Source organism: Nematolebias whitei, chromosome 3 (genome assembly GCF_014905685.2).
Source record: "Nematolebias whitei isolate Nwh7 chromosome 3, NemWhi1, whole genome shotgun sequence".
In the NCBI taxonomy this organism is placed as follows: domain Eukaryota; kingdom Metazoa; phylum Chordata; class Actinopteri; order Cyprinodontiformes; family Rivulidae; genus Nematolebias; species Nematolebias whitei.
Window position 1 is genome coordinate 24,929,754 of NC_056500.1, and position 10,867 is coordinate 24,940,620.

The 10,867-nt window shown below is 39.2% G+C and overlaps 1 protein-coding gene across 2 annotated transcripts in view; it reads left to right on the forward strand.

Annotated features, from left to right (window-relative positions):
• slc1a7b (solute carrier family 1 member 7b) overlaps positions 1–10,867 on the forward strand; it is a 39,341-nt gene that overhangs the window by 7,758 nt on the left and 20,716 nt on the right. The window contains exons 2-4 of one of the 2 annotated variants that reach the window (XM_037674727.1): positions 3,963–4,042; positions 8,201–8,416; positions 9,879–9,921. In XM_037674727.1, the coding sequence (XP_037530655.1) occupies positions 3,963–4,042; positions 8,201–8,416; positions 9,879–9,921 (339 nt within the window). Of the gene's footprint in view, positions 1–3,962; positions 4,043–8,200; positions 8,417–9,878; positions 9,922–10,867 lie in introns of those variants that run through there. The other variant, XM_037674728.1, reaches the window with a different exon arrangement.

The window sequence follows — 10,867 nt, forward strand, 5'->3', positions numbered from 1 at the left end:
AAATTCGTTTATGGGAAAACGGTACACTAAAGAAGTGTTGCTGAGTATCTCGTTCGTTTCTGATCCAGAAATCTACTAAGGAAAAAACACTATGTTGTTTGAGCTGTGGGAATTTTTCTCTGCTGTTCTTTTCATTATTTGGCTCCCTAAGGTCTGATATAAAATATTATAAACTTTAATGTAGTGCATAGATGAGCTGAAGCAGGCATGCCAACAATTTTCAGTCAAGTCATCTGGACGGTTTCTTTTTTTTTGTGCTGAGACCTTTCGAAGAAGCAGTTTTGTTTGGTGTTTCCTCAGACTGATGAAACCTTCTGGATGGAAGGCGAAACGTCTAAGCACACACACAAAAAAGGAAACCATTCAGATGACCTGACTGAAAATTATTGGATTTTATACCTGAATTATTGAGCATGGACTTTAGTGAGAAGCAGACATGATTCCGACTGCCATGATTAAAGAACATGGAGGTGTTTGTCTTGTTTATATTTTGCATCGTTCTCAGAGATGCACTATAAAATACTCTTTTTTTTTTTAAACTAAGTGAATGATGGTTTCCAAAAAACAATTAACAGTTTAACATTCCTTGATGGAATGCTTGTTACCCGCCACATTTCATCCAAGATGTTGTGTTTTTAAGCTTACTTTGAATACATTCTCTGCTCTGTTCTGAAATAGGCATGTCGTACACCAAGGTCCATGTCGCTGAGAAATTTGAATAGTGAATGTTTTGTAGTTTTGGAGATTAGTATTTTTCTGGACTGGAACTGAACAGAGAATGTAAGTAAACCTTAATGTTTTTGATTCAAGATTTTCACACAGGGAGGAGTTTCACTGTGGAAAAGAAGAGTTGTTCTTTGTTTATTTTCCACTTATCAAGCCCACAAGGTGAAGGGAGGGTAATTCTAATTCTCATCTTCTCTTCATGATGGAGGCAACACAGTTCCAAAGTTTGATATTGCTAAAGCTGACACATCTTCTGTTTTAGGCTAAAGTCATTTTATGTTGAGAAATGATGCAGTTGTAGCAGGTAAACTATGTGTTGTCAATGTCTCAAGTCCACAACTACACAAAGTTTAGTAAAGTAGGTCAGTTGACTGGGGCAGTCATCTTGAACTGCAGTGACTCCAAGATGTGCATCAAATTATAATAATTTTCTTTTTCTTCTTTCAGCTTTTCTCTCTTCAGGGAATGCCACAGCGAGTCATGCTCCTCCATCTCACTCTGTCCTCTGGATCCTCTGTCCTTACTCCAACTACCTCCATGTCCTCTCTAACTGCATTCATTTCCTCTTTGTCTTTTTCCTGGCAGCTGCATTTAAAACATCCTTCTACCAATATACCCACTGTCCCTCTCCCACAGTCTCCAAACCATACAACATAGCTGGTCTCACCATCCATCCATCCATTATCTTTACCCGCTTATTCCATTTTGGGTCACGGGGGTCGCTGGTGCCCATGTCCAGCAATCACTGTGCGAGGGGCGGGGTACACCCTGGACAAGTCGCAAGTCCATCACTGGGCCACATAGAGACAAACGAGACAAAAAATCATTCACTCTCTCACTCATACCTAGGGACAATTTAGAGTTACCAATCAGCCTAACATGCATGTTTTTTGTCTGTGGGAGGAAACCGGAGCACCCGGAGAAAACCCACGCATGCACGGAGAGAACATGCTAACTCCACCCAGAAAGGCCCCTGGACCGGGGTTTGAACCAAGGACCTGCTCGCTGAGAGGCAGCAGCTCTACCAGTTGTGCCACCGTGCTGCCCCTGGTCTCACCACTGTCTTGTAAAATGTCCTTTGACCTTTGCTGACACCCTTCTGTCACAAATCACTCCTGAAACTTATCTCCATCCACTCCATCCTGCCTGGACTCTCTTTTCCACTTCTTTACCACACTCCCCATTTTCCTGGACAGTGGACCGCAAATACTTGAAGTCCTGCACCTTTGTGACCTCTGCTCCTTGTAGCCTCACTGTTCCACCAGCCTATCTCTCATTCACACACATGTACTGTGTCTTACTATGTCTGACTTTCATTCCTCTTCTTTCAAGTGCATACCTCCACCTCTCCAAATTCTCTTCCACCTGTTCCCTGTTCTCACCACAGATCACGTCATCTGCAAACATCATAGTCCTTCCACTTGGTCTCTTGGACACATAAAACATCTACCTTCCTTCTCTGCATCATGTCAGTCAGCCCTCCTTTGCCTGTCATTGTCCACACATTTAGAGTTGCAACCCTCAGTCCTACATTATTGACTTTCGTCTTCTCCCTCTGTCTCCTGACACGTTTCCCTCCTCGTGGTTTTTGACTAACAGTAGCTCAATTTTCGCCGGTACCCTGTTTGTCAACAGCACCGGTGGCCCCGGGTTGTTAACCCAGGCCTCGACCGATCCAGTATGGTTTCGCTTTGATGAACTCGCATTATGGTTTTGGCAAAAGGGTCTTACATTAGATGCTGTTCCTGACACAACCCTCACCATTTACCCCGGCTTGGGACCAGCACAAGAGATACGCTGGCTTGTGCTCCCTTGTGGCTGGTTTAGGATGCATGGAGATATTCATGCATGGAGATATTCCAAATGTATTAATAATTATTTTGTCATAAGATCACAACCCTATGAATCATAGTCTAATCAAACTGTGAGGTGCCTAAAGGATCCCAGTCCAAGTGACAGATGTAGAATGAGAGGTTACTTTGATCTCCTGAATAAACCTTGTACCTTATTGTTGAGTTGTCTAGGGTGCTGAAGCTCCAGGTGTTGCTGATGAGAGTTTTGTTTCCTGTGATGTATCTATGTGTACAATATCAGGGCATATTTGATGACATTTTGAAAAACGGACAGAAGTAAATGTATTGGCCAGAAAACCCAAATTGCTTTAATGCTGCTAATGAAATGTAGATGTGTGTTACCAGCCTTTTTATGCCGACGTCTGCTTGGCTTAAATCACTTTATTGCACTGATTGCCTCAAAAGGTTAGAAAACAAATTACTAAGAAATGGGTACCACCATTTTTGTTAAGGCCACTTTTATTCATTTATTTATTTATTTATTTCTAATAATTCTGGTGGTCCAAAATTTAAAACAAACACTGGTTATAATTTGTTGATTTTTTTAGTGTTTTTCCTTGTTGTTCATTTGGTCAGTCTAAAGTTGTTTTAGTGGTCTTTGTGGGTTTTTCTTTCTTTAATAAAAGGATACAAACAAACTTTACCACATCTGTATTTGTTTATATTAGAAACTTGTACTTCCTGTGAACATTAACTTACATTACTGTACTTTTGGAAATAAAGTCACAAATAATGATCCATCCATTCAGCCATTATCTTTAACCACTTCTTTCTTTTTGGATCATGGGGGGTCACTGGTGCCCGTATTCAGCAGTCACTGTGCGAGAGATGGGGGACACCTGCACAGGTCTCCAGTCCATCACAAATAGTGATTTTACATTTGGATTAAGAAACCATTGCTTCCCAGTCTGAAATTGTGAACCCAGGCAATGAAGTGAAGGATAATGACTTGCAAGGACAACCTTCTACAAATGTTAGTTGATTTAAAATCAGTTTTTGACTTGTATCATTGGTAATGAAAAGGCTTTAAATATTCCCATCCTTTAGTAATTATTCTAAATTATTATGGGAAAAAGAACTGTAGCTTTTGTTTCCCATCACTTACATTATCCTTATTCAAATCTTGACATTAGCTAGTAAATATTCCTGGCTGTGAAACTTTTTAGTTTTTTTTTTTTTTTTTACCTAAAAGATGATCAGAGCCTCATTTCTGTTAACAGACCAGAGTGTTTGGACACCAACTGGACACCAAAAACAAGTCACCTGTCTTCCAGTGCTGTTCTTGTTTCTAACTGGGTTTTTTTTTTTTTTTCATTTGCATTTCAATCCCAGTCTAATGCATTTTCTCTGCAACTTACCTGACTTGTTCTCTCTTCTGGGCAGGAGGTGAAATACTTCCAATTTCCTGGAGAGCTGCTGATGAGGATGCTGAAGATGCTGATTCTTCCACTGGTTGTGTCCAGGTACCAGCAGTTCATAACAGCCCTGTTTGCTTGATCCCAATGGTTTCCCTCATTACTTCCTGTATACTGTTTTTCATATCTTCGTGATGAATTTAGATTTGTCATAGGGTGACGCATGCTCCCATTTTAATTAAATGCTGCTTTATACATCATTGGTCATACAAGTCATAAGCTACATAAGGACAACAGTCTGTCTTCTTACAATGAAAGAGCATCAGCTCAGGCAGAGCTTCATGGTTTATTGAATGACACATGGCAATTTATGCAACACATGGTCATCTTCAAAGTCTAACACCGGCCACAGACTATCAACACTATAAATGTATGAAACTATTCAAGACTGGATGGTCCCAAACTCACAACAAACCCATTGACTTCTATGAATACCCACTCACTCTACTGTTAATACATAAACTTAGAATGACAGTGCAACATTTGAGCTTGTCTAAAATTGTAACAACTTCAGCTTCTTCATTTCTCAGAAAAGCTGTGTGACTTGATTAAATGACAATACTGATATTTCATGGCACACAGTGACACTTTTTTGTCATCAAAAAACAATTTGTTCAATCATACATTTTTCCATTTTCATTTACTGACTGTATAAACATTTTATTGTAGACTGAAATGTAACTGGCGGGTTAGTTTGTGAATGCAGACCAATTAAAATGCAAAAGATTTTTTTTAATTTTTTTTTAATTGAAATTACCACTTCAACCAACAAGAGTAAATTTCAATCTGTTGTTTCACAATAGCAGTATATTAAAAAATTCTCATATGATAAAAACTTCAAAATCCTGTTTAGTTTTGGGAAATAAATAAAACAAACACCTTACCTATTTATCGTTGACAGCCACAAGTTGTTTGGTGCTGAATATAAAGTTTAACCTTGTGTGTTTGAGTGTTAAAAGAAAGCATCTTAACACAAACACTTCAACAAGACAGAGTGACTGAATGACTTTCACACCTCTTTACTGAATAAATTAAAGACCAAGCGTTCCTTCAAGAAATGCACATCCTCAGCCAGCTTTCACACCACACTTTGGCCTAATTTAGTTACTGCACTAAGACCACTTAATGATAAGAAATAATAAAAATGTAAACGTTTGAATAATTTTTAGACATTATTAGATCTAGTGAGATGATTTAGTGCTCAGAGCAGCTCATTAACTGGGGAAAAAATATATATATATTTTTTTGTGTTGGCTAAGGCTAATTAGCTGTGGTGGACATCTTAAATTGGAGTAAAAGTCAATCAGTTGTATATCTATTGATTTAATTAGTTGTTGAGATATTTTGCTAACAGACGGGGTCGATTACAACTCTTATTGTCAACATTGTAGTTCTCGGAGTATGTGATGGGACAGTCCTCAGCTACTGTGTGTATAGCATGCACCATGCACTATAATTTTACTATATTAAGTCTTTATAACAATTTCCTGTTCCTTTACCGTTTTCATGAAAGATTTTACAATGTAGACATGATCCTTTCTCTTTATTACAATCATTTTTGATGTGACCATCGTTAAGGAGACGGTCATATTTCATTATGTCTGAGACTTTTGAATGTTATGGTAGCCACAATGATTATTCCCGGCAAGAATCCTTGAGAAATGTTTACCTGCAGCTGCTCCCTGCATGTCTGTTCAGCTGCTGGGTTGGCTAAAATAACACAAAGGGGAGGAGGGGGAAGGGGAGTCCAAGTTTTAGCTCAATACCTGCAAAACTGACCAATTTTTCCATCTTGCAGTCATTGTATGAGAAACAGGGGACACCCTAGACAATTTAGAGTTACCAGTTAGCCTAGCATGCATGTTTTTGGTTTGAGAAAACCAGAGTGACTGGAGAAAACCCATAAGTGCACGAGGAGAACATGTACACTCCACATAGAAAGACACCAGATGGGAAATGATCCTGTAATCTTTTTGCTGTGAAGCAATAGCTCTAACCCATTGTTCCACTATGCTGCCCGACAAAAAAACATTTTGTAATTATTAATAAAGTGACATCAGGCACATTGCTCAAGGATTTGAGAACAGACACAAGAACACAAAAGTTTGAAAAAGTCCCATTTATACTGAGATTGCTCTAGTTTAATTAAATTTTAATATTCAAACAAAACGGCACATCCCCAAAGACCAAAGGATTTTTTTCTTTCTTTGAAACATTAAAAGACATTAAAGGCTTAGTGTTTTATTGAAGGAATGCATGTTGTCAGCCATCCACCATGACAAAGTTTTAAACTAAGATCATCTTGTGATGAGAAATGCTGAAGTGAAACATTTTAATCAAACCTTGACAATAATGTTGTTCCATGTCACATCCTGAGATGTAATATACATGTTGTAAATGACTCTCAGCTACTACCACGTCAAATTTGATCTCCGTATCTGATAGATTAACTGTGTTACAGCCACTGTTTTTCCTATGTCCTGTTGGAAGTGGCAGCCATCTTTCATCAAGTTGATTTATAAAAGTTAACCAGCTAAATGCAAATCCAATATTAACTTTTTGCAAGTTTTATTAAAAATCTGTCCTCTGGTTCCTGAGATCTTTGGCCCACAGACACACAAACAAACTCATGTCTATCTGGCTTTCTCTGAGTACTTGGGAAATTAAACAGTTTAAAGACATGAGACAAAAATAATTTCTTGTTCATAGTCTTTTCAATTTGTGTAGCCCAGAATTAAAAAAAACAACATTATCTACAAATTCAGTCATGAATTTATTGACAGTTTATGGATTTATAAACAACTGAGACACCTGCGAGGACTTTGAAATGCCTTTTTTTTTATTGGAAGGGTATAAAGTTTAGGAACTGTCCACTTTGAACATTTCTTAATATCCATCTTCTACTGCATATCCGTACGGAGGCAACTGACCCAGGAGCAGAACCTAGACACCCCCTCTCCCCAGCAACTCTTTCCAGATCCTCCTGGAGGACCACAAGCTGTTCCCAGGCCAGAGAAGATACACAATCCCTCCAGTGAGTTCTGGGTTTGCCTCGGAGCCTCCTACCAGAGAGGTGTGCACATAAAAACCTCTAAATAGATGCATCCAGGAGGCATCCTAACATGATGAACCTCCTCAACTGACTCCTTTTGATGCGGTGGAGCAGCGGCTCTACTCTGAGACCCCCCGCATGACGGAGCTCCACACCCTGTCTCTAAGGTTGAGTCTGGCCACTCTGTTTTCAGCAGCTTGTATCCAGGATCTCGTTCTTAGGATCTCGTTCTTTCGTTCATGAGTCATACATCATGACCCCAGGTGAGGATTAGAATGTAGACAGACCAGTAAATTGAGAGTTTTGACTTTTGACTCAACTCTTTCTTCACCACAAAAGACCAAAGCAACTCCCTCATTAGTGAGAATGAAGCCCCAATCCATTGATCCATTTCCCCCACTCCATTGAACCATCACTCAGGAACAAGACGCTCAGATACTTAAACTTCTCCACCCGAGGTAAAAACTCCCTCTCGACCTAGAGGTGGCAATCCACCTGTTTCCAGTCGACTTTAAACATGTGTATTTTAATAATGTTGATTCTATAACTTATGGAAAAGGAAATTTTACTGAAAAGCTGATATATTTTTTAAAATTTTCAAAAAACAATTGTTGATCACCTTATTGCTCACCACCTTTTGAGAGTTTTAAATCAAAATCTCACATGATGTGTTAGTGCTTAAAATACAAGCTGAATATGACTCTCAGCTACTACCACACAACTTTTACCTCAATATGAGTAAGTGTAAGTTACAGAACTTTTATGCGTTTGCAAAAGTAAATTATCTTTGGTGGCCATCCTGAACAGAGTGGATTCTAAAAGATAATTAGTTGTAGATGTGCATCATTGAAATCCATCCAGTGGTTCACAAGATATTTAGCTAACAGAGTTGACTGCATTAGTAATGGTAGTGATCTCACATGCTTAGAGCTCAGAGTATGTTTGGAGAAAGACTCTCAGTTATGACCACATTAAATTTTAACTTTGCATCTGTAAAATTATAGAGCTACATCCACTTTCTGTGTTGGCTAATGTTGATTAGCTGTGGCGGCCATCTTGAGTCAGATTTACTTCAAAAGTTAATGAGGTATACACGTACATCCAGTGATTACTTTTTAAGAGTTTGGAAACTTACTAAAACTTTTTTCTTACAGTTTGATGTCAGGACTGGCAGCTCTGGATGCTAAGTGTTCAAGTCGGCTTGGTCTGATCACGGTGTCCTATTACTTGTGGACCACCTTTGTGGCTGTGATCATAGGGATCATGATGGTCTCCATCATCCACCCAGGCGGCGCAGCCCAGAAAGAGGACTCTGAGGACACCAGCAAGCCTATTATGAGTTCTGCTGATGCTCTACTAGATCTAATCCGGTAAGATCCCAATCCTAAGAAAACCCCTGCTCAAATAAAACTTCATGGTGCAACCTTGGCATGTTTTTAAGTGCAACAGTGGCAGCCATGAGGAATAAATTAGTTTCATTAACCTGAGACCCTTTTTACGTTTAGGACTGCTGGTGGTACATGTTGAGCAGGGGGCTATATTTACGTGATGGTTCCCCTGTTCCTCTTTTTTTCCACATCGGGATTCAACTGTCTGAAGCATTCACTTGTTGCAGTACAACCTGTGAGGTGGCTCATTTCTCATTCATGTCTTCCTTAGATAGAGAACTTTACTAATTGGCTTTTATGTATGTGAATGTTCCTGTAAAGTGCCCTGAGAAAACTTTGTTGTGATTTGGCGCTATATAGATAAACTGAATTGATTTGAATTGAAAATTCATATTTGGCAGTCAGCTTGGTCCATGTAGAGGAGGTGACTGATGACTGTTCCACCTTGGACCACTCTGGTTAAAGGGGTTCAGACCCATGCAGAACTGCAGTGGGAACAGAGCAACACCTTGGTACAAGCCACTGCTTGTGCATGCTGACATGTACACCTGGCTTTGATTTAGCCTCAGAGTCATCTTTTATATTTCCATTGAGTTTTTGATGACGGTTCTTAGTGTCATGTTGATGTTGAAGAGTTTTAAGCACGTCAGGATCCATGTATTTTAGACTTCCCTCTAGCCAATTTAGTTAGTGCACAGGTTTGTGTATCTGGTCTTACAGTCTCCAGCTATGTTCTGTTGACTGGTAGCTGTTAATTGGCTTCCCTGGTGCTGGTACCAATTCCCCTTCTGTGCCTCGCTCAGATACTGACCCATGTGCCTTTTCATTTTAGCTGCTAGACTCAACCACTTCCATTCACAGCTGGTTTATTTGTGCTGTGAGGTGTTCATGGGGAGCAGTCATTTTTTTTCAGACTGTAGGTGTAGATCATGTCAGACTCTGGGGATGGTGGTGGGTGTCTGCCTCTGTGATGGACCCTGGTTCTCGTTCTTGAACATTGTTGTGGTCAGATCTCAGACCATTATCATAGTGTGACGACTCCATCTCCCATGTGCTGTTCCAATATTTCTCAGTCTCAGCTCTGAATGGATCTGTTATTCCCCTGTCATTGAGAGTACACGTTGAATCCTGTATGCTCCACACTGGTTTGTCGTCATTATTTGCATCGTTTTTATGTCTATATTCTGATTTACTTCATTTTGTATTTTGCTTGGTGTGTTACCTGTTGTTTTGTCTGTACAGCACTTTGGTTGGCCTTGTAGCTGTTTTAAGTGCTTTATAAATAAAGTGGTATGGTATGGTATTACTGTATGTCACTCTGAGACTTCTACTCTTGTAACCACTGCACAAAGTTCAAGATTCTCTGTTGAGGCCATTTGGTGAGTGGTATGTTAGCTGCTTTACATCCACACAGAGTATACTTTTATTTGTGTTTGTCTTGCAGCAACATGTTCCCATCCAATCTGGTCCAGGCAACATTTCAACAGGTAGGATGCTGAAAATTTTATAGACCAAGGCTGTGTTCAAAATGTTCACTTCTTCTCTACATCATGGGCACTGTATACAAAATATGACAGGTAATAGGGGGCAGCACTGTTGTTGTATTCCAGATACTACATTAGCCTTCCTAAATGTGAACAATGTATTCACAGTCGAGCTGTTGAAATTACAACAGAAACATACCTTATTGTGAAGTGATGGACAGCATAATATTACTGGTTTTTGCTGAGGAAAAAGTAATTAAAGGGATTTTCTAATCATTTGAAATAATGTTCCATCTAATAGTTATGAATAGCTAGTACCTTTTCAGAGTATGGAGAAAGAGACACAAGTCTTTGTACAGGCCAGCCTAAAAGCTAAGTAAAAATGGTCACTTTTTAAAAATTGCTTTCAAGCTTATAAAACAACTTATTTTTTCTCAAAAATGATACATTGATGTGAAAGAACACTACAATAGCTAATTTTAAACCTCTACACTTTTGCACGACACCGTGTATTTAGTATGTTTTATGTTTATTTATTTATTGTTGTGAGAGCTGTAGTTTGTGTGAAAATAATAAAAATGTATCGGGATCCATGTTTTTGTTAGTTTATTAGCCTTTTGTGTTTATTTATTAATGGTTGGGCAATTCTTGTGTTTAGTTTGTTTGGTGTTCTGCTCCTGCCCCGCCCACTCTCACCAGTTCTCAATTTTTCCTCTTTAGGTGTCTAGCCCTGTATATTTCCTTTCCCTCTGTGTCTCCCTTAGCAGAGCACTGTTTGCTAAACCAAACCAGCACAATCCGTTCTGTCCTGTCCAAGTTCCCTGTGCTTTCAGTTTGCTGACCCCTGTCGAATAATGAGGAGGAACTGGAAATAACCTCTGTCCGTCTGTGAATGTTGTGAGCATGATAACTTGGAAAATAAGCAAAGTGCTGTATGGCATTGTGTATA